This window comes from Chiloscyllium punctatum, chromosome 18 (assembly GCF_047496795.1).
Source record: "Chiloscyllium punctatum isolate Juve2018m chromosome 18, sChiPun1.3, whole genome shotgun sequence".
NCBI lineage: Eukaryota > Metazoa > Chordata > Chondrichthyes > Orectolobiformes > Hemiscylliidae > Chiloscyllium > Chiloscyllium punctatum.
Window position 1 is genome coordinate 78,462,390 of NC_092756.1, and position 25,112 is coordinate 78,487,501.

General features: G+C 42.3%; 1 protein-coding gene across 1 annotated transcript in view; it reads right to left on the reverse strand.

Annotated features, from left to right (window-relative positions):
* Positions 1–6,258: 6,258 nt before the first annotated feature.
* LOC140489031 (meiosis inhibitor protein 1-like) overlaps positions 6,259–25,112 on the reverse strand; it is a 28,685-nt gene continuing 9,831 nt past the window's right edge. Inside the window, exons 4-6 of the mRNA XM_072588271.1 lie at positions 22,376–22,492; positions 18,140–18,239; positions 6,259–6,397 (exon numbers count right to left, since the gene is read on the reverse strand). Of these exons, the coding sequence (XP_072444372.1) occupies positions 6,259–6,397; positions 18,140–18,239; positions 22,376–22,492 (356 nt within the window). The remainder of the gene's footprint in view (positions 6,398–18,139; positions 18,240–22,375; positions 22,493–25,112) is intronic.

Genomic DNA, 25,112 nt, shown 5'->3' on the forward strand with positions numbered 1-25,112 from the left:
CCACTGTCCTTTCAAGCAGTGAGTTCTGATCACAATAAATTGTCATCCCAGAGAAAGGAGGATCTGGAGCAGGAGGTTGCCAGCACCTAAAAACAGTGAATGAAATGTGAACCCAGAGATCATCACTAATATCTAAAAGAATGAAGGTCAAAATTGCAGAAAAGCATGCAGAACCTACTCCTGCTACAGACAATGGGGTCACTCATTTAAATCTGAGATGCAAAGACATGTTTTTTTCCCTGAGGATAGTGAATGTCCGGAACTTTCCATTGCAGAGAGTTGAAATCAAAAGCATTTAAAGGGATGAAGGTAGGTTGCTGAAATATCAAGGAGTTCAGGCCTGGGGCAGGTTAGCCATGATCTTATTGAACGACAGGGCAGCCTTCAGGGAACAGCAATGGCAAAAAAGAAAGAATATAATGTGGCAAAGGGCAGTGGGAAACCAGAGGATTGGGAAGCTTACAATGACCAACAGGGGCAACAAAAAAAAACAGGGAGGGATATTATTAAATATGAGAGTAAGCTAGCCAGTAGTATAAAGGAAGACTGTAAGAGTTTCTTTAGATATATAAATGGCAAAAGAGAGGGAAAAGTGGATGTTGGACCACTGGAAAATGATGCTGAAGAGGTAGTAGTGGGGAACAAGGAAATGGTCGAGGAACTGAATAGCTACCTTGTGTCAGTCTTCATGGTGGAAGACACTAGTAATATCCCAAAAATTCAAGAGACTCAGGGGGCAGAGCTGAATATGGTAGCCATCACCAAGGAGAAGGTGCTAGAAAAACTGAATGGCCTGAAGGTGGATAAATCATCTGGACCAGATGGACTACACCCCAGAGTTCCAAAGGAGATAGCTGAAGAGATAGTGGAGGTGTTAGGAGTGATCTTTCAGGAATTGCTAGGATCAGGGAGGGTCCCAGAGGACTGAAAAATCACTAACATGACACTCCTCTTTAAAAAAAGGAGTATGGAAAAAGATGGAAAATTACAGACCAATTAGCCTAACCTTGGTTGTGGGTAAGAGTCTGGAGTCCATTGTGAAGCTTGAGATTTCTGAATACTTGGAAGTGTATGGTAAAATAGGGCAAAATCAGCCTGGTTTCATCAAGTGAAGGTCAGTCCTGACAAATCTGCTAGAATTCTTTGAGGAAGTAACAAACAGGTTAGACCAAGGAGAGCAGGTCTTCTGGACTTCAAGAAGGCCTTTGATCAGGTGCTGCAAAGGAGTAACACCTATGGTGTTAGAAGCAAATGCTAACACGGATAAAAGATTGGCTATCTGGCAGAAAGCAGAGAGTGGGAATAAAAGGGTCTTTCTCAGGATGGCAGCCCACAACAAGTGGTGTTCCACAAGGCTCAGTTTTGGAAACAACTTTTCACTTTATACATTCACGATCTAGATGAAGGAACTGAGGGCATTCTCGCTATGTTTGCAGACAATACAAAGATAGGTAGAGGGATAGGTAGTAATGAGAAGGCAGGGAGACTGCAGAAGGATTTGTACAGGTTAGGAGACTAGGCAAAGAAGTGGCAGATGGAGTACAATATAGGAATGTGTGAGGTCATGCACTTGGGTAGGAAGAATAGAGGCATGGGCTATTTTCTAAATGGGGAGAAAATTCAGAAGTCTGAAGTGCAAAGAGACTTGGGAGTTCTAGTTCAGGATTCTCTCAAGGTAAACTTGTAGGTTGAGTCAGTAGTTAGGAAGGCAAATGCAATCTTGGCATTTATTTTGAGAGGTTTTGAATATAAAATCAGGGATGTACTTATGAGGCTCTATAAGGCCCTGATCAGGCCACACTTGGAGTACTACGCAGTTTTGGGCCCCATATCTCAGGACCTGCTGTGCTTTTCCAGCACCACACTTATCAACTCTGACTGTCCAGTGTCTGCAGTCCTCAGTTTCTCCAAGACCCAGAGTCCTCAAACATTCATCATATGTTAAGCTTTTCATTTCTGGGATCATTCCCGTGAACTTGGAGTGGGTTCAGAGGAGGTTCACAAGAATGGTCCCAGGAATGAAAAGCTTAACATTTGATAAACGTTTGAGGACTCTGGGTTCAGGAGAAACTGAGGACTGCAGATACTAGACAGTCAGAGTTGAAAAATGTGGTGCTGGAAAAGAATAGCAGGTCAGGCAGCATTCGAGGAGGAGAGTCGATGTATTGGGCATTCCTTCATCAAGAAGTTGGGGTCGGGGAGTGAGAGATAAATAAGAGGGTACGGGTGGAAGGGAAGGTAGCTGGGAAGGCAATAGGTAGATGCAGGTGGGGGGGTGCTTGTGATAGGTTGGTGGGGAGGGTGGAACAGTTACGTGGGAAGGAAGATGGACAGGTAGGATCGGTCAAGAGGGCGGTGCCAAGTTGGAGGGTTGGATCTGGAATAAGGTGGGGCGTAGTGGAGTTTTGGAAACTAGTGAAGTTGATGTTGATGCCATGTGGTTGAAGAGTCCCAAGGCAGAAGATGAGGAGTTCTTCATCTAGTCGTCAGGTGGCTTGCATTTGGCAATGGAGCTGGCCCAGGACTTGTATGTCCTTGGTGGAATGGGAGGAGGGGTTGAAGGTGGTCAGCCACATGGTGGTGGGGTTGTTTGGTACATGTCCCCAAGAAAATTTCCCTGAAATGCTTCGTGAGTTGGCATCCAGTGTCCCCAATGTAGAGACCACATCGAGAGCAATGGATACAGTCAATGAGGTGTGTGGATGTGCAGGAAACTTTCTGCCAGATGTGGAAGGATCCTTCAGTGCCTTGGACGGTGGTGAAGCAGGAGGTGTGGGCGCAGGTTTTACACGTCTTGCAGCAGAAAGGGAAGGTGCCAGGTGTGAAGGGTGGATTGGTGGGTGTCATTGATCTAATGAGGGAGTCATGGAGGGAATGGTCTCTGCGGTATGCAGATAGGGTTGGGGAGGAAAATATGTCTCTGGTGGTGGGGTCTGATTGTAAGTGGTGGAAATAGCACAGGATAATGTGCTGTATCCAGAGATTACTGGGGTGGAAGGTGAGGACTGGGTGGATTCTATCCTTGTTGCGGTTAGGGCTCAAGGGCGGAGGTGTGGCAAGTGAAGGAGATGCATTGAAGAGCATTGGTGATCATGTGGAGGGAGGTGGGGGGAGGGGAGGAAGAAATAGGAGGCCATCTGAGATGTCCTAAAGTAGAATTGTTCCTCCAGGAGCAGATACGGCAAGGCGGAGGGATTGCGTTTTTACAGGTGTGGTGGTGGGAGGAGTTCTAGTCCAGGTAGCTGTGAGAGTCATTGGGTTTGAAATAGATGTCCATGCTGAGTCGGTTGCCAGAGATGGAGAGGTCCGTGAAGGGGAGGGAAGTGTCCGAGGTGGTCCAGCTAAATTTAAGGTCAGAGTGGAAGGTGCTGGTGAAGTTGATGAATTGTTCAACCTCCTCGTGAGACCACAAGGTGGTGCCGATACAGTCATCGGTGTAGCAGAGGAAGAGGTGTGGGATGACGCCAGTGTAACTGCGAAAGATGGACTGTTCCATGTATCCTACGAAGATGCAGGCAGAGTTGGGGCCCATGCTGGCACTCTGGGTCTAAACTTGATGGAGTTTAGAAGGGATGTGGGGGATCTAATTAAAACTTACAGAATACTGAATGGCCTGGACAGAGTGAATGTTGGGATGATGTTTCCATTGGTAGGAAAGACTAGGACCCAAGGGCGTAGCCTTAGAATAAAGGGAAGACCTTACAGAACAGAGATAAGGAGATACTTCTTTAGAGAGTGGTGAATCTATGTAATTCGCTGCTACAGAAGGCTGTGGAGGCCAGGTCATTGAGTATATTTAAGACTGACATAGATAGGTTCTTGATTATCAAGGAGATCAAGAGTTATGGGGAGAAACTGGTAGAATGGATTCAGAAACATATCAGCCATGATTGAATGGTGGAGCAGACCTGATGGGCTGAATGGCCTAATTTCTGCTCCTATGCCTTATGATCTTAACCAATTGCCTCCTAATGCTCCTATTTCTTATGTTCAAGTGAAAACATTTCTCATATCCCTAGCCTTTTACAAACTATTTTAAATTAACAGCTTCCAGTTACTGACTCTCATGAAGTGGGAAGTTGTTTCTTATTCTCTTGATCAGAATGCCTCAGAGCCATACAACATGGAAACAGACCCTTCAGTCCACAATCATTACAATAATCCCAAACTAAATTAGTCCTTCCTGCCCATATCCTTCCAAACATTTCTTATTCATGTATTTATCCAAAAAGCCTTAATCGCTATTGAGACATTGCTTAATATTCTCTGCTGTTAAGGAAAACAGTCCCAGTTTTTCCAGTCTGGGTGGATAATATAAATTGTGTATCCTTAAAACTATTGTATTAATCCCATCAGCATCCACTCTCCAAGGCTACGTCATCCTTTTTAAAGCATGGGAGCAGAATTGATCACAATAATCCAAAGTTTCAAAAGGTCAGATTGTGGTTGAGAAAATGGAGGAGGAGGATTTTGGAGCAATCAATGTTTGGATGGCAAAACATAAAAGTTTGGATTTCTCAGGGTGATTTGGAATTTTAATGTAACAGCATGAATAACTTTCTTCTGCCAGGATGATTTATCACTAAAGCTGCTAGTTAGGTCCATGTTCTCTTTGCTCAAGATTCTAGTTTCAAGCAATTCCATAGAAAAATTTTCTAAAGCCTTCCTCCTGTTTTGTCAACATGTATTTACGAAAAATAATATAAAGCAACTGACCTTCAAGAAGGTTACATAAAATTTTACAACAAAATCAATACAGATTTTTTTGTGTTCATCACAGCACCCCTAACTTGATCGGGTCTGTATATATCAAGTACCTGCAAGCATTAAGAAATGCCTCTAAAGCACTAAGTAGCAACTGTCCTTGTCTTGAAGACTTTTTGCTTTGTTCCCTCCTTATAGACTGACTCTGGAATAAGAACACAGCAGGTAATAGTTAAAAGTGAAACCTGGAGTTATAGTAATAATAATCGGAATTTGAAAAAAAATCCGCATTTACTATCTTCTCTAAGGAAAAGAAGCAGCTGAAAATTGTTGACCAAGAGGAAACACAAATAATTAAATAGAACAGCCTGCATGATTCTAACATTTTGAACAACTAAATGGATTTGTTGCTGGACAACTTCAATAATTGAGAATATTACACTTTTAGAGCTGTCAACTTTATTGTTATCTGATACATCACACTGCAGCCAGGAGGGAATTACAATAACAATGCCACAAGTCATTGGGAGAATATGCTCTGATCCTGAGATCCACTAAATGGGCAGCCTGCACAAAACAAGATGGCTGCTGCAGGCCTGTAAGGTTGGTATGCATGCACACATGATTATGTGGAGGGAGCGAATTAGGAACTGATATACTGATACCTATTTATCTATTGTCTAAAATCTTATAACTAAAGAAGGTGTGCCTGGGTACCTTTGTACCTAAGACAGCGCTGTAATTGGTGATGTATAAACTTTTCACTATACTCATTAACTATGTGTGACAATAAAGGCTAATTCTAATATAGTTAAGACTGCTGTTCAAGATAGAAATAGTCAGCCCGCCAAGCCCTTAACCCCAACACTATCACTCCAAGTGCTGTATAAATGTTTAAGGCAGGAAGGTGAAAAAGTAAGCAAGCCTCACAGGCCATCATCATACAAGTGGTGAACTAGTGCTAGTCGTCCAGGCAATGAGTAGTGGTTACATTTTGCAATTTTGAATTAGTGAATTAACATTAACTCTTAAGTGGTCATAACATATTAAAGTGTAGAATGATTTCAACAAAAAGTTAACAAGATTCACATTACCTCTTTACTCCTGACAGTGCTGCCATTGCTTCTGATCATGAGAGGCACAGGAAGATCTGCACAGCGCATTAATATAGCTTCAATGAGTGGTTGCAGTTCTTGGTATTGTACAGGTACAGGCAGGTGACCCTTCCTGAGTAAGTTTTTTTAAACAATGTACTTCAGTGTACATATCAGTTATTCTGGCCCACCGACCTCATATTATTCAGATTAATTTAATATATTTCACTACATTTAATGTATTTTTGTTACAGAAGAGTACAAGAGAACATGGAGCAAAGGTGAATAAATTAAATTAAGATGCAGATCATCCATGTACAAACGGAACGAATGAGGCTCAAGAAAGCCAAAAATGATATTTGTGTAATTACCTCAGCTCAGTTAATCCTCTTTTATTTCTGCTAACTCAAAAAACCCCTTTTTTTTGTTGTACAAACAGTAACAAGAAAGTTGGTTCTTTTTACCGCAGAAAGAATGTCAAAGCATTGGCTGCCTCAATCACAACCTCAAGGCTGGAGCTGGTCATTGCTTCCTGTAATACAACAATGACTTCATGCCAAATACTGAAATTCATGAACAGTTTGATTCCTGAAGGCTGCCTGTAAAAGATACATTTATAATGTTTAATTGCATATTTTCACTAACATATTTTAAACAATTTGTTACAAAAAATTTTAAAAGTGTAAAACGTACTTAAATGACGACACAGCAAATTAGAACTCAAGCCCTCATAAGAAAAAGTAGGCCATTCAGCCCTTCAAACCTATCATGCCATTCTATCATTGCTGATTTCCACCAGGTGTTAACACCTTTGGGCCAATCTATCCCCTGTATCTCTCAATTTCCCAATATTTGAATAATCTACCCACCTTCGCTTTGAATGACTTTGTGATCTAACCTCCACCACTCTCTGGAATAGAGAGTTCCAGACATGTACTACCCTTTGAGAAGAAATTCCTTTACATTCTCATGTTTTAAACGAATGTCCCCTTATTCTGTAACTATGTCCCTTAACTTAAGATTCCCCCACTGGCAGAAACATCATCCTAATATTTACCTCACCAAGCCCCCTCAAAATCTTAGGCCTTTCCAAAAGGTAACATCTTGTTCTTCTAAACTCCAATGAATATATGCCTAACTTGTTAAGCTGTTCTTGATAAATCAGCTGCTCATTCCAGGAATCAGTCAAGTGACTGTCTTTTGAACTGCTTCCAATGCCAGCATATCCTTTACTATATACAGAACCAAAAATGTACACAGACTTTGAGGTACAATCTCACCAATATCTTGTTCTAGTTTTAACCTTCAATCCCCTAAGATTAACATTCAAATCCCATCAATATAATTTAAATAAACCACAGAGAAAAAGGCTTCAACTTCACATCAACTTTTCTTCATGGAGACCTAAGGGTTCCAGTTTTCCTCTTCCATTCTACCTTCATACATTTTAGATACAGAACATTAAAGAAAACTCTACTTGACATGGAATTATCTCACCTGGATTCTGGAACCTCAATCTTTAACTTAAGAGCCTGTAGTGACAACAGTTGCTGAGTTTTCTGTGTGCTGGCTAAAAGCAGACACCAAACAGGCTCAAATGAAAGCTCACACGGAAGATTAGCAAAAGGTTCCACTCGGTTTCTGCCAGTTTTGTAAACTTCTTGGCCATCCAAGAAGCAAGAAAAATGGGCATAGAACAGACTTCCAGCACACCTTTTTAAATCATGTCTGCACTAAGAAATTGCTAAGCACAAGATTCACTCCTTTAATTTCAGTTCTTTACTTGCAGAAAGGACCGTTACGATTAATTGTTAAAGTTAAGATCACTGGCCCAATCTATTCTGAACAACACTCACTGATAGGATTGCATATGCTTACACTGACCTGGATGCCAATCCAAAAGCACCAAATTGAACTAAAATGCTAACAGAAAGGTAATTAAGTACATACAGCCAGTGTACTGTTATGAGATTTGTTACTTTCTGTTTAGTCTGCAGAATTGACTGCTGAGAAAATTACATTAGCCACTTGGTACATAATTAGGCACTATTTTTTCGATGCTTTTGCAATTTATGCCAAATAGCTAGGTTTCAGATGGATTAAAATGGAAGTATGTAAATTACATCTTAGTTTCTGATAAGAATTGAACTGAATCGAATTTATTGTACCAAGACATAGTGAAAAGCTTTGTCTTGCATGCAACACAGGTAGATCACATAGTTAAATAGCATAGATAAGTAAATAATAGGTAAACAGCAGCAAAAACAAAAACAAAGGTACAGGCGAATGCGAAGAGTTTGAGAGTCCATTCAGTATTCTAACAACAGTCGGGTAGAAACTGCTTCAAAACCAGCTGGGACATGTGTTCAGGCTTCTGTACCTTCTCCCCAATGGTAGAGGTTGTAGAAAAGCATTGCCAGGGTGGGATGGATCTTTGAGAATGCTGGCAGCCTTTCCTTGACAGTGGGCCTGGTAGATGGATTCTATAGATGGGAGGTTGGCCTTTGTGACGGTCTGGACTGAGTTCACCACTCTCTGTAACAGTCTCCGATCTTGAAAGGTACAGTTCCCATACCAGGTAGAGATACATTCAGACAGAATGCTCTCAATGGTGCACCTATAAAAGTTGGTAAGGGTATTCGCTGTCATGCCAAATTTCCTCAGCTGCCTGAGGAAGAAGAGACGTTGTTGGGCCTTTGTAACCAGTGCGTCCACATGAAGAGTCCAAGAAATCTTGTTGTTGATGACCGCTCCCAGGAGCTTGATACTGTCCACTCGTTCCACCTCTGTGCAGAAATGTGTAACATCCCGCCAAAAGTCAATAATGAGCTCCTATGAGCTCCTTGGTTTTGCCGGAATTGAAGCTAGGTTGTTCTCAGTGCACTATTTTTCCAGGTGTTCCACATCCTGTCTGTAGTCTGTCTTGTCACCTTCTGAGATTCAACTGAATATGGTGGTGTCATCAGCAAACTTGTAAATGCCATTAGCCTGGTATTAGGCATTGCAGTCATGGGTATACAGTGAGTACAGTCGGAGGTTGAGTACGCACTACTGGCGGACTCCACTGTTGAGTGTTAGTGAGGACCAATCAAACCGGGAACAGTCCTCGTCACAATGGACGTTTCAGCACCAGCACCAGCACCAGCATCCCCCACAATGGCAGCATCACGGCAACAGCTTCAGTACTCAACACCAAGAACTGCCAATCTCCGAGCACCGTCCTATAACTCATCTGCTTTATCCTCGATCACAACATCTTCACCTTTGACAACCAGTTCTTCATCCAGACATATGGAATAGCCATGAGGACTAAAGTTGCACCCAATATGCCAACACCTTCATTCACAGGTTCGAAAAAGACTTCTTCTCTATACAGGATCTCCAACCAACGTTATACACCAGGTACATTGACGATATTTTCTTCCTCTGGACCCATGGCATGGAGTCACTGAAAAAACTACACAGTGATATTAACAAGTTTCATCCCACCATCAAACTCACCATGGACTACTCTCTACTATCTGTCGCATTCTTGGACACGTGCATCTCCATCAAGGATGGACACTTCAGCACACACTCTACTCAAACCCACAGATAACCTCACAATGCTACACTTCTCCAGCTTTCACCTAAAACATATTAAAACAGCCATCCCCTATGGACAAGCCCTATGCATACATGGGATCTGTTCAGATGAGGAGGAACTTGAGGGGCACCTTGAAGTACTCAGGGATGCCCTCATAAGAACGGGGTACGATGCTCAACTCATCGACTGCCAGTTCCAACGTACCACAGCAAGGAACCGTAATGACCTCCTCAGGAGACAGACACGAGCTTCAACCGACAGGGTACCCTTCATTGTCCAGTACTTCCCAAGAGCCAAGAAACTACACCATGTTCTTCAGGCCTGCAACATATTATCAATAAGAATGAGCACCTCGCCAAGACCTTCCCCACACCTCCACTGCTCGCCTTTAAACAACCACCAAACCTCAAACAGATCATTGTTTGTAGTAAACTCCCGGACTTTCAGGACAACTCCATACAACCATGTCACGGTAGGCGCTGCAAGACCTGTCAGAGTGTGGACATAGATACCACCATTACACGTGGGGACATCTCCCACCATGTACGTGGCAAGTACTCATGCGACTCAGCCAACGTTTCTACCTCATACACTGCAGGCAAGGATGCCCTGAGGCATGGTACATTGGTGAGACCGAGCAGAGGCTACAGCAACGGATGAATGGGTACCGCACAACAATCAACAGACAGGAGTGTTCCCTCCCAGCTGGAGAACACTTCAGCGGTCCAGGACATTCAACCTAGGACTTTCAGGTGACCATCCTCCAAGGCAGACTTCGGGACTGGCAGCAGCGAAGCGTGGCCGAGCAGAGGGTGACAGCTAAGTTTGGTACCCATGGGGATGGCCTCAACCGGTACCTTGGGTTCATGTCTCTCACACACACACACACACACACACACACACACGTGTGGGGTGAATTTGTACTTCCAGAATTATCGTGTACTTTCCTTAAAAACTGCATGAATCCATAAAATTGTTAATTAATTTTTCAGATTAGAATCAGTCTAAACATTATGGCACAGACAGCAGCACACAGGGGACTAACACCTTCAACATGCTCTCTGGGCTGACACCAATTGTTACAGTTAACCTGAGAATGTAACTTTTTTTTAAAAAGTTTTGTGATTTACATATGAAAGAAGTGAGATTAACATGGCCATTCTAACAGATGAGAAACTTAACAAACAATCAAGGTATTTTTCGATGTGCAATTTCAGTTTCATCACACTGTAAAAGTTTGCTATAAATTCTGTGTCTTACAATTGTGTACCCCACAACCACCTAATGAAGGAGCAGCGCTCCGAAAGTTAACGCCTCCAAATAAACCAGTTGCAGAGAGTGGAGCTTAGTATGAGATCACTAAGTTTAGTAATCAGTCTCGAGGGGATAATAGTGTTGAAGGCTGAACTGTAGTCAGTGAGTAGGATTTTTATGTGGCTGTTCTTGGTGTCAATAAGTTCTAGGGCGGAGTGGGAGACAAGGGATATGGCATCTAAAGTGGATCTGTTGGTCTGTAGGCAAAATGGAGTGGGTCAAGAGTAGTGAGGAAGCTGGAGTTGATTAATGCCATGACAAGCCTTTCAAAGTACTTCATGACCACTGAAGTTAGGGCCACTGGGTGCTAGTTATTGAGACATGCTGTACGAGCTTTCTTAGGCACAGGGATGACGTTGGCCCTCTTGAAACAGGCAGGGACGATGGCCTGCTGCAGGGAGAGGTTGAAGATGTCTCAGAAGACCTCTGCCAGCTTATCTGCGCATGCTGAGTGCACGGGCTGGTACTTTGTCTGGTCCCATTGTTTTCCCTGTATTCACACAAAGGAAAACTGATATGACCTCTGATGCAGTGACTGTTGGGATAGGTTTGTGAGGACTTGTTGGAACAGGTGTTACATCTCCGCCAAAATTCTGCTCAAAGCAAGCACAGAAGATGTTGAGATGATCTGGGAGGAATGTGTCATTGTCTGCTACCTTGCACCGTCTCTTGTGCTGATATCAGTATTATGCCAGGTACCGATTTGAATAGCTGAAGGGAGCACACTCATTATGTGATCACAGAATTCTATTTTAATTGAATTTAAATAGATATAACTAAAAGAAAGGATTACAATTGGGGAACAAAGATTCTGAAAGATTTGGGAAGTCATAAGGCATATCTAAAGCCATTAATATAGGAAAGTTGAAAATGGTCCGCAATTCATTATGATCATTCAGCTCAATAAACTGTTCAGGATTTTCCGCCATATCCCTTAATCCTTTCTGTCCCAAATGCTGTATCCACCTCCTTCTTGAAATTACAGAATGTTTTGGCTCAACTGTTTTCTGTGGTAGCAAATTCCACAGGCTCACCACTCTCTCGGTAAAGTAATTTCTCCTCATGTCAGACCGAAATGACTATCCCTGTATCCTTTAGACTGTGACCACTGGTTCTGAGCTCCCTAGTCACCAGGAACATCCTTCCTTCATCTTCCCTGGCTAGCCCTATTAGAATTTTATACATTTCTATGCAATCTCCCTCATCCTTTGGAAATCCAATGAATACAATCATAACCAATTCAACTTCACCTCATGGGTCAGTCCTGTTATCTTATCGATCAGTCTGGCAAATTTTGCCAAAACCATAAGAGACATAAATGAAGGAACAGGAAAAGCAAAATTTAAGTATGGGTTTGTCGGTAAGCCCAAAGAGCAGTCCATCATCCCAGTACTGTTTCACAGTTGTATTTACAGCAGTGCTTGCAAAAGAGTTATCTTCCACTCCATTCCTCAGCTTTTCAATACGCCTGCAAGAATGAACAATTACGCTTAGGTTACTATCATTACCACTGCATGTACCAGCTTGAATGCAGATCTCTGTTATTACCAAAGCAGGCAGAAACGGTTGGTTGCTTCTAGGCAATGCACATATTGCCACTGAAAACTTGACAGAACAGATTTAGTGTACTTCTGACGAAACAACTAATGGTACAGTTAGTCAGAATGAAGATATTTGAATGCTAATAACAAGTCCATTGTACCAACTTCCTGTAGGAAAAGGTGTTGCCAACAATACATCCCCACCCGATGAGCTCAATCCTCGCTTTGAACAAAATGTTAGTGAAAACAACGTCACCTATTCCTACAGGCCTCGGATATTTCTGTACCCACAGTCACCACTGCGGACGTTAAATCAGCCTAGCTGAGAGCAAACATGTGGAAGTGACTGTCCCAAATTGAATCATTAGGCATGCACTCAGATCCTGTGTGGACCAGCTGGAGGAAATATTTGCTGACATCTTTAACCTCTCCTTAAGTACCCCCCCGCTTCAAGAAGACCACCATCATCCGGGTGCCAAAGGAAATTCATGTACAGTGCCTCATTGAGTACCGCCCGGTAGCTCTGACCTCCGTAATTATGAAGAGCTTTGAGAGACTAGTGATGGCTCACATCAACTCCAGCCTACCAGATCGCCTTGATCCTTTGCAATTCACCTTCTGGCACAACAGATCCGTGGCAGATGCCATCTACCTGGCCCTACATTTATCCCTGGAGCATCTGGATAACAAGAACACCTACGTAAGGGTGCTACTTACTGACTATAGCTCTGCCTTCAACACTATAATTCCAAACGAATTCATCTCCAAAGTCCAAGAACAAGGTCTCAGCTCTTCCCTTTGTAACTGGATCCTCTATTTCCTGACCCATAGACTGCAATCAGTAAGAACAGGTGACAACACCCCTTCTACCATAATCCTCAACACCAGTGCCCTGCAACGCGCACATTCAGCTCCCTACTGTATTCCTATACACTGACGACTGCGTGGCCAAATTCCACCCCAACTCCATTTACAAGTTTCACCTTTCAATAGGGCACATCTCAAACAACAACAAGACAGAAAGAGATTGAGTGCTTAGCAGCATGGTGTAAAGACAACAATCTCTCCATCAAAATCAGTAAAATGAAGGAGTTGGTTATTGACTTCAGGAAGTGGAGTAGAAGGCTTGTTCCTGTTTGCGTCAATGGTGTTGAGGTGGATATGGTAGACAGCATCAAGTTTCTGAGAGTGATGATCACCAAAAATCTGTCCTAGTCCACCTACGTAGCAGTGACGGTCAAGAAAGCACAAGGTCTCTACTTCTCAGGAGGTTGAGGAGATTTGGCGTGTCCATGAAAACTCTTACCAATTTTTATAGGTGCATTATTCAAAGCATCCTGTCTGGATACGTCACAGCATGGTGTAGCAACTACTCGTCTCAAGACTACAAGGAACTACAGAGAGTTGTGAACACAGCGCAGTCCATCATGCAAACTAGCCTTCCATCCATTGACTCCATCTATTCTTCCTGCTGCCATGGTAAAGCAACCAAAATAATCAAAGACTCCTCCTACCCCAGTTTACTCTCTTTCTGTCCTCTTCTGTCGGGCAAAAGCTATAAAAGTTTGAATACACGTATAGATTCAAGAATAGCTTCTTCCTTACTGTTATCAGACCTCTGAAATGTTAATGTTCATCTCCCACTGTGCACCTTCTCTGCAACTGTAACACCGTATTCTGCAAACTGTTCTGCTATCTGACACTGTATGCTATGATCTGCCTATAGGGTACGCAAAACAACACTTCTCACTGTATCTTGGTACACGTGACAATAAATCAAATGAACTGTATCACTTTCCACTTTAATGAAGAATTCTATCATATCATGGTCACTCTTCTCCAAGAAGCCTCACATCTAGAATGCCAATTATTCCTTTCTCATTACACAATACCCAGTTTAGGACAGCCTATTCTCTATTTGGTTACTCATCATATTGATCCAGAAAACCATCCCAAATGAACTCCAGGAATTGTTTGTCTATAGTATTGTTATTGATTTGGTTTGCCCAATCTTACCTTAATTAGTCCCCTTAAAAACAGCTGTACCTTTATTGCTTGTGTTTGTAATTTCCTGTTTCTATTCCCCCAACACTGCCGTCAATTGGGGGATCTGCCCCTTGGTATAAGCCCTACTCAGATTCCATTTCACTAAAGCTAATATTCTTCAACACTATTGTTACAATATCCTAATATCCTCCCTCACTATTGTGGTGGTATCTGTTTTGACCAGTCATGTTACCACAGCTCATCTTTCTTTTCATCTGTCCTTCCTAAAAGTGAACCTCCCTGGATATTAAGTTTCAGCCCTGGTCACCCTGCATAAAGTCTTAATACTTGTCTTTTTAACATTCTTAGTCCTGTTCACATTACTTTGCACTGTGACCATTTGATTCTTGCACTTGAATTCTCTGCCTATCACTTCTCTTATTTCCCATTTTGACTTTTGTTTTTGCCCTGTTTCCCTGTCTTCCATCTCCCTGTATATGTTCCAGGCACCCAGCCACTTAGTTTAAACCCTCCCCAACCACAGCAGCAAATACTCTATCGAGGACATCATTTCCCGTCCTACCCTGGTCCAGCCCGTCCAGCTTCTACTAGTCCTACTGTCCCTAAAACCCCATAAATCTGAAACTCTCTCCCTCCTCCTTCTCTCCAGCCATTCATTAATTCTTCATATATAACCTATTTCTACTCAGACTAGAACAAGGCACAAGAGCAATCTTGAGATCACTACCCTTGAGATCCTACTTTTTAAACTTGCTTCCTAACTTCCTGTGTTCTGCTTTAAGCACCTCACCTCTTTTTTCACCTATATCGTTGGCACTGATGTGTACGACAACTAGTGGTCATTCACACTCCCTCTCTATATGGAGTGGTCATTCCTCGAACAGTGAATCTTAGGCTCTGCATTTGGTGAAGCCACAAACAGAAACATCCCCTCTCTGTTAGTCTTCCCTATCAACTTTGTGGGCTTTGCATTTCCCTCAGTCTCTAGTAAATCTGCCTTTGAACCTTCAGCTATCCACTTACTCAAGCCCCAGGCATATCAAGTAACCATGTCAAGTCTAAAAATGCACTGATCCAATTGTTAGTGAGCAGAACAATGGAAAATGGAATTTAATCCTGAAAAGTGAGAGTAATGGATCTTGGTAGGACAAATAATGTAAGGAAGTACACAATGACTGGTAGAACCCTAGGAAGTACAGAAGGTTGGAGGAACCTTGATGTGAATGTCTACAGATCCATGACAATACTCACTTTTACTAGTTTAAGGCATTGAATGCAAGAGCATGGAGGTAATGATGGAATTGAATAAGACATTGATTAGGACATAGCTGGAGCATTGTGCAACTCTGGTCAGCATGGGTGAGTTGTCTGACTCTTTGACAACACTCCCTGAAGCCCTACCATTAAATATGTTAAGTCTTTCCCTGATTTGTCTTACCGAAATGCAACACCTCACATGTTCCTAAATTAAACTCCAGCTGACATAGCTCAGCTACTGGCCCAGTTGATCAAGATCCAAGAAGAATGTATGCCATCTCTTTGGCCTACAGCAGTACACCTTTCATGCTTGAGATGGTCTGCTCTAATGTACCTAAACTCACACTGCTTTTAAGGCTTGCCTGCTGCTGATGAATTCTACTCGTCATCGATATAACTGGCACAACATCAGTAGAGTTTAAAGACAGCAATCCTCACTGATAGGCTCCTTTTTACTGGTGGCATGGTGGCTCAGTGGTTAGTCCTGCTGCCTCACAGCACCAGGGTCCCAGGTTCGATTCCAGCCTCAAGGACTGTTTATGTGGAGTTTGTACATATTCCCTGTGTCTGTGTGGGATTCCTCTGGGTGCTCCAGTTTCCTCCCTCAGTCCAAAGATGTGCAGGTCAGGTGAATTGGCTATGCTAAATTGTCCACAGTGCTAGGTGCATTAGTCAGAGGGAAATGGGTGGGTTTCTCTTCGGAGGTTCGGTGTGGACTGATTGGGCCAAAGGGCCTGTTTCCACACTGTAGGGAATCTAATCTAATCTAATCTTCATTGTTGTCCCTATCAACACCACATGCTGTTGCTCACTTGAAATGTTTGAGTCACCAAGTGAAAATCCAGCTGTTTAATGTATTTCAACAACAATATGTGAGTATTGGATTTAATGAATCCCATGTTATACCCCAAAATTTCTCTAAACACTCATCATCCACCTCATCTATTAACTCCTGCTACATTTGAAGATCCTGGCATAATGGTAAAACATGAATTAGGCCGGACAAGTTAGCCAGGAGATCAATTCAAGTAGCTAAAGATCCCAAAATTCCAGTTATTTCCCACTTCTGCAGCAAAAAAAATGTTTGTTCACTGGATGGAATGTATTTTTTTAGGGTGATTGTAAGGGAAAAACGTGACATCACACAAGGATGAGGGTAAATGGGAATGATGGTTGGGATTGTGAGGAAGTGTATAGAAACAGAAAGGTGGGAGAACCCACTGGAAGTGAACGTGAGAAATGTTGTGGTGGAGTAGATTGGAAAAGGCAAAGTCAAAGGCTAGGGTGAGGAGCATAGCAGGATCTAGGTGAATCTCACTTTTCCTGACATGACCATTAAAATGATTCCTGCACTGTACCAGAAGCACGTCAGCAGATATCAGGTGTTTACTTCTATCACAACTTCCAACCATTTCTTCTTGGTCTCAATTGTTAGGCTTCTTCCTCTTGTTACAAGGGAAGGATCTCTCACTCTGAGCTTCTCAGACTCCTAGCAGTGTCTACAAAGTGGGACTCTGCTTTTGATCATCTGGATTCCACTGGAACATTTAGCTCCCTCTTCGTCCAACAACAAACTTCTTAAACTTGCATTTTTGATTGTCTCTTTACATATTTGAGTTGAGGAAACTAGTTCAAGTCATACTCATTTGCTCATTATGTACAAATTCCAGAAGTAAACCAGTTGATATTGGACTAAATATGGGAAATATGGTTAGTAAATTTGCAGATGACATCAAAATTGGTGGTGTACTGCACAGTGCTCAGAGTACATCAGGACATGATCAGATGGGCCAATGAGCTGAGGAATGGCAGATAGAGTTTAATTTAGATAAATGTAAAGTAAGGCATTTTGGTAAGGCAAACTAGGGCAGGGCTTATACAGTTAGTGGTAGGGCCCTGGGGAGTGTTGCTGAACAAAGGGATTTGAGTGTGCAGGTGAATAGTTCCTTGAAATTGAGTCACAGGTAGACAGGACGGTGAAGAAGGTATTTGGTGCACTTGTCTGCATTGGTTAGTGCATTGAGTATAGAAGTTGGGATGGCATGTTCCAGCAGTTCAGGACATTGATCAGGCCATTTTTAGAATATTGTGTTCAATCCTGGTCTCCTTGCTTAAGAAAGATGTTGTTAAACTTGAAAGGGTTCAGAAAAGATTTACAAGGATGTTGCCAGGATTGGAGGGTTGAGCAACAGCGGAGGCTGAGTAGGCTGGGGCTGTTTTCTCTGGAGAGGGGTGACATTATAGAGATTTATAAACTCATGAGGGGAAAGGATAGGGTGAACAGCCAAGGTCTTTTTCCCTGCGTGGGGGAGTCCAATACGAGAGGGCAGAGATTTAAGGTGAGAGAAGAAAGATTTAAAAGTGACCTGAGGGGCAGGTTTTTCATGCAGAAGGTGGCAGAGGCTGGTGCAATTATAACACTCAGAAGACATCTGGATGGGTATGTGAATAGGAAGGGTTTAGTGCAATGTGCAAATTTAGGATATCTAGTCAGCATGGACGATTAAACTGAAGGGTCTGTTTCTGTGATGTATATCTCCATGAGCTTCCTTCCAGTTTACCTTACTTCATTCACTCCTGCTGTTTCAGGTGTTCCTGATGCTTGTTCAGAAATCTGAAACAATATAGGTTCTTACCTTTTTAAAATCTCTCCAAGCAAGAGTAGCCCTTGCTTCTGGACCTCAGTGCTGTTCAACCTCAAAGTCTCTTTCATGCTACGAACTAAGGATTCGATACCTGTAATTTATAGATGTATATTAAATACAGAGTTGGTTGGTGCCAGGTGGCATGCAATCTACCTAAAGAGATGTCTAATCTTGAAAAATTAAGATGTCTCCTAGCAAGCCCCAGAGAATTGACTTAGAAGTTGCTGGTACAGGTCCTGGGAAGACTGATAAACGGTAAGTCATAATCTTGACTAAGAAATGATGTGGAGATACCGGTATTGAACTGGGGTTGACAAAGTTAAAATCAACTAGGCAAAAGTGAGGACTTCAAATGTTGGAGAATCAAGAGTGTGGTGCAGGAAAAGCACAGCAGGTGAGACAACATCCGAGTGCTGCTCCTTCAGGAGCAGCGGTCTGAAAGCTTGTACTTCGAAATAAATCTGTTGGACTATAACCTGGTGTTGTGTGATTTTTAACTTTGAGTTAGAAAGTTATAGAGCAGTTGAGTCTATGGAACAGTTCATCTGATGTACAATGTGCTATGTCAAATCTGCTGCAAATAATAACAAAAACTGTCCCCATTGTTGAGTTACTGGAAGAAATGGTACAGAAAGACTCAGAGCTGTCACTGCATGTGAGGACTGCAGACTGATTTCACATTAGAAGGTCCAATACATGGAAGAATGAGAAAAAGAAAACCAAATGGGCCGGTAGCGACCCAAAGTAGCCTAGTGAGCTGCATCTGCTGCTACTGCTTCCAAAAGAGAAGAAACTTTTAGAAATATCATCTATCAACCACTCAGTAGATCTGTTAAGTACGACTGTTTTAAGTTGCTGTGAAACTGCAACAACTAGTCTGGCTTTGCACCTAGATATTCACACTTTTTGCAGAGATGCTCTGAAACTGGCACAGAACACTTTTAAATATAGTTAAATTGATCCAGTGCTAATTTTAGGGGATTGTCACACACAGAGGAAAACAGGAAGAACTAATATAGTGGCAGCTATGCCATCATCAGAGATTATGTATACAACCTCATGCTGGAAATGCTCTTTACATCTATTATGCTTAGAAACAGGCAAATTAATGGGCACTTCTAACTTCGTGTGTCCAAATTACTCCTGCTGAATTGTGGTCTGCACCAAATACTAGGACTGGATCAAGTACTAATACAAGTACTGGATCAGGCTCACAATATAATTTGAGTTTACACACTTGAAACACTTAATGGAACAGAGGAAGAAAACCCAATGTAAAATGATGGGAAGAGCCAAGATTCTAAACGAATGGCAAGTTTAAGATATAGACAGAAAATTTTTCTTTATAGAGCCATAGAGATGTACAGCATGGAAACAGACCCTTCGGTCCAACCCGTCCATTCCAACCAGCTATCCCAACCCAATCTAGTCCCACCTACCAGCACCCGGCCCATATCCCTCCAAACCCTTCCCATTCATATACCCAAATGCCCTTTAAATGTTGCAATTGTACCAGCCTCCACCAAATCCTCTGGTAGCTCATTCCATACACGTACCACCCTCTGAGTGAAAAAGTTGCCCCTTAGGTCTCTTTTATATCTTTCCCCTCTCACCCTAAACCTATGCCCTCTAGTTCTGGACTCCCCAATCCCACGGGAAAAGACTTTGTCTATTTATCCTATCCATGCCCCTCATAATTTTGTAAACCTCTATAAGGTCACCCCTCAGCCTCTGCGCTCCAGGGAAAACAGCCCCAGCCTGTTCAACCTCTCCCTATAGCTCAAATCCTCCAACCCTGGCAACATCCTTGTAAATCTTTTCTGAACCCTTTCAAGTTTCACAACATCGTTCTGATAGGAAGGAGACCAGAATTGCACGCAATATTCCAACAGTGGCCTAACCAATGTCCTGTACAGCCGCAAGATTTCCTCCCAACTCCTGTACTCAATACTCTGACCAATAAAAGAAAGCATTCCAAATGCCTTCTTCACTATCCTATCCACCTGTGACTCCACTTTCAAGGAGCTATGAACCTGTACTCCAAGGTCTCTTTGTTCAGCAACACTCCCTAGGACCCTACCATTAAGTGTATAAGTCCTGCTAAGATTTGCTTTCCCAAAATGCAGCACCTCACATTTATCTGAATTAAACTCCATCTGCCACTTCTCAGCCCATTGGCCCATCTGATCAAGATCCTGTTGTAATCTAAGGGAACCTTCTTTGCTGTCCACTACACTTCCAATTTTGGTGTCATCCGCTAACTTACTAACTATACCTCTTATGGTTGCATCCAAATCAATTACATAAATGCCAAAAAGCAGAGGACCCAGCCTGTGACCCAGAGGTCACAGGCCTCCAGTCTGAAAAACAACCCTCCACCATCACCCTCTGTCTCCTACCTTTGAGCCAGTTCTGCATCCAAATGCGAGTTCTCCCTGTACTCCGTGATGTAGATGGATTTGAAATGAATCATTTATACTGGCAGTTAAGAACCAAGCACTATACTAATTTGTGAAATGCACCCCTTTGCTATAATTTGAGATAGCAAAAATTCTGAAAGACTGTAATCAATTCGTCAGAAGAGTACTCTTTATTCAAGTCAGACACCTAATCCAATAATGGAGGTTGTATATCTGTGGATAATATCACAAATTCCTTGGCCTTTCCTTTCTCCATTGAACATGGTATTGGGAGTAACAGATCTAAAATGCAGCAAACACATTACAACTAAATTTACAAATTTCCTATTGGAGGCTAATTAAATTTGAACTGTGGAGGTGCAGGAGGAAGGCAGAAGGATTCTAACTATACATAACACACAAAGTAAAATATCACAGATAAACATGTGTTACAACACGGCAGTGAACCCCTCTGCAAATTGAACCAAACATCCAGAAAAGCTCATCCCGCCTTGTATTCTGTTGAAGTATGAGTGACAAAGAACTCCCAACTTCCATGATTTAAAGGAATAATATTAATTTATTCTTTAAATCTAGAAGTGAACATTAAATAACAACTATTTACAACTTTAACCCTCCTTTCTCAAAGTTTTTTTTTTATCTATCTCTGACTCTATAACAATATACTGTCCCAATAAACGCCCCTATTAAAATTACATCAACTTAATTTTCAAAACCCTGCAGCAGCTGTCGTCTCTGGTATCTGTCTTCCTCAGGCTGTAGATCTCCCTGGATCATCATCAGTCTTTTGGTGCAAAGATGTTTCATATGAGAAAGGTACCTTTGATAGACAGTGTTTTGATTGGCAGTCTCTGACAATAGCAGTTAGTCGTTCTCTCTGGCTAACTCTTCTTTATACCCCAAACAACAGATCATCTTATCGGTTCAATGTTGGCAAAACAGTAAAATTCAAATTCAATTGGATTTTAGTATCTTGGGCATAATTTAAACTGATTGGTTAAATTCAAATGGTTGTCAACATAGCAACCAAAACTTGAGTTTTTATTTCACAGTCAAACGTTACATATTTCCAGTTTTTCAGTACGCTCAGACTGCTATTCAGTCACATGACAGTTGCCTGCAAGCTCTCAGTGCAAAACATCTTTCACTATCTCTAAGGTACAGTACATGCTTTAAACTTTCTAACACATGCATGAAGAATAACCTGAGCACCCCTACCACATAATGAATTTATGTTACTCAATTAAATTCTCATAAATAAGCAGAATTGAGAACTGGGAATACTGTTCCTTATATTATCTCCAGACTTATCCACATTCAGATACTTTTAATCAACTTGCGTTATGGTACAACTCTAGAGCAGGTGGCTTTTGAACCTGGGCCTTCTACTGACATTACCAATCTTATCCATGTTTGATCATAGTTTTAATTATTCTTAAATCCTGCTTCTTTTCTATAAATCAAGTATTTTTCTCTTGGTGGACCTCTCACTGGACAGTTACTCAGATAAAGAAGGAACAAGAACAAAAACAGAAGTTGCTGGAAAAGTTTAGCAGATCTGGGTTCTGAGGAAGGGTCACCAGACCCAAAACGTTAACTCTGATTTCTCTTCACAGATGCTGCCAGATCTGTGGAGCTTTTCCAGCAACTTCTATTTTTGTTTCTGATTTATAGCATCCGCAGTTCTTTTGGTTTTTATTTAAGAAGGAACAAAGCCTTGTTTGATGCAGTATAATTTGAATGTTTAAATTATATTAGTTGGCATTCATCAGTTAAATACTACTGAGCAGTCTTCACTCTTACTTACCATAAATGGTGTGGCACTTAGAAAAGAAAAGTCTCTCCTCAGTCAACAGAAGAAGACAACTGTACACTGACCACAACAAGATCTCATCTGTACTGGAGAGTCTCTCGAACAGGAATTCTAAACAGAACAGATTGAGAAGAAAATCTCTCAACAGAGCAAATTTAGCACATGAACACATATGCAGATGCTGGAAATTGGAAATTAATGCAGAAATACTGGAAATACTCAGCAAATCAGGCACCATTTCTGAAGAGGGACAGAGACACTAATAAAACTTTAACTCTCTTTCTTTCTGCTTGAATTGCTGAGTATTGCCAACAGTGGCTATGTTTATTTAATCTCAATGCAAGGTCTGATCTTGCCAATCCAGAGAAATGTGAGTTTTAACAGTCACCTAGCCATCAAGTAGAGTGCCCTCACTTTAGGTTTAATTGGAAGCACTAGCTTTTGGAGCGCCGCTCCTTCATCAGGTGGTTGTACAGGACACAATTGTAAGACACAGAATTTATAGCAAAAGTTTACAGTATGATGTAACTGAAATTATACATTGAAAAATACTTTGATTGTTTGTTGAGTATCTCATCTATTGGAACAACCATGATAGTTTCACTTCTTTCATATGTAAATCACAAAACTTTTTTTAAAAGTTACATTCTCAGGTTAACTGTAACAATTGGTGTTAGCCAGATAAGATGTTGAAGGTGTTAGCCCCCTGTGTTCTCTCTCTATGCCATAATGTTTAGACTGATTCTAACCTAAAAAGTGAGTTAACAGAATCTTACGTGGAATCATGCAGTTTTTGAGCAAAGTACAATGTAACTCAGCAAGTACAAATTCACCCCACAAATGTATATGTGTATGTGTGCATGTGGGTTTGTGTATGTGTGTGCCTGGGGTGGGGGGTTGTGAGTGTGAAAGAGTGTGTATATATGTGTGTGTGTGTGTGTGTGAGTGTAAAGTGTCTAAGTCTGTGAGAAGATGCATGTATGTGTGTGAAAGTGTGTGTGTGTCTGCAGGAGTGTGCGTGTTTCTGGGGTGGGGAGGTTGTGAGTCAGCGAGAGAGTGTATGTATGTGTGTGTGTAAAGTGGTTTAAGTCAGTGAGTCTGTGAGAGGATACATGTGTGAATGTGGGAGTGTGTATATCTGTAGGAGTGTGTGTGAGTGTCCGTATGCATGTCTGTATATTCGCGTGTCTGTGTGAGTATAAGAGTGCCTTTGTGTATGAGTGTGTGTAGTGCAATTGTGGTCACCTGTAGTGTGACATGAACCCAAGGTCCTAGTTGAGGCCCACCCTATGGGTACGGAACCTGGCTATCAGCCTCTGCTCGGGCAACTTTTCGCTGCTACCTGTCCTGAAGTCCGCCTTGGAGGATGGTCACCCGAAGGTCTGAGGTCAAATGTCCTGGACCACTGAAGTGTTCCCCAACTGGGAGGGAACACTCCTGTCTGTTGATTGTTGTGCGGTGCCCATTCATCTGTTGCTGTAGACTTTGCTCGGTTTCACCGACGTACCATGTCTCAGGGCATCCTCGCCTACAGCGTATGAGATAGACAACGTTGGCTGAGTCGCGTGAGTACCTGCCACGTACATGGTGGGAGGTGTCCCTATGTGTAATGGTGGTGTCCATGTCCACACTCTGACATGTCTTACAGCGCCTACTATGACAGGGTTGTATGGAGTTGTCCTGAAGGCAGGGCAGCTTGCTACGAACAATAATCTGTTTGAGGTTTGGCAGTTGTTTAAAGGCAAGCAGCGAAGGTATAGGGAAGCTCTTAGCGAGGTGCTCATCCTCATGATGTGTTGCAGGTCACAAAGAACATGGCGTAGTGTTTGGGGTCCTGGGAAGTACTGGACAACGAAGGGTACCCTGTCAGTTGAAGCTCGTGTCTGTCTCCTGAGGAGGTCATTACAGTTCCTTGCTGTGGCAGGTCAAAACTGGCGATCGACGAGTTGAGCATCATGCCCCACTCTTGTGAGGGCATCCCCGAGTACTTCCAGGTGCCCGTCACATTCCTCCTCATTTGAACAGATCCCATGTACATGTAGGGCTTGTCCATAGGGGATAGCTGTTTTAATATGTTTTGGGTGGAAGCTGGGGAAGTGTAGCATTGTACGGTTGTCTGTCGGTTTGCGGTAGAGTGTGGTGGTGAGGTGTCCATCCTTGATGGAGATGCATGCGTCCAAGAATAAGACAGATAGTAGAGAGTAGTCCATGGTGAGTTTGATGGTGGGGTGAAACTTGTTAATATCACTGTGTAGTTTTATCAGTGACTCCTCGCCATGAGTCCAGAGGAAGAAAATGTCGTCAATGTATCTGGTGTATAATGTTGGTTGGAGGTCCTGCGTAGAGAAGTCTTGTTCGAACCAATGCATGAAGATGTTGGCATATTGGGGTGCAAATTTGGTCCCCATAGCTGTTCTATGTGTCTGATGAAGAACTGGTTGTCAAAAGTAAAGACGTTGTGATCAAGGACAAAGCGGATGAGTGGTAGGATGGTGTTTGGAGATTGGCAACTGTTGGTGTTGAGTACTGTTGCTGCGATGCCGTCATTGTGGGGGATGCTGCTGCAGAGTACTAAAATGTCCATTGTGACGAGGAATGTTCCTGGTTTGATTGGTCCGTGGGTGCTGAGTTTCTGAAATAAATCCGTAGTGTCACAACAGAAACTGGGGATCCCCTGTATAATGGGTTTCAAGATGCCTTCAACATAGCCGGAGAGATTCTCACACAGAGT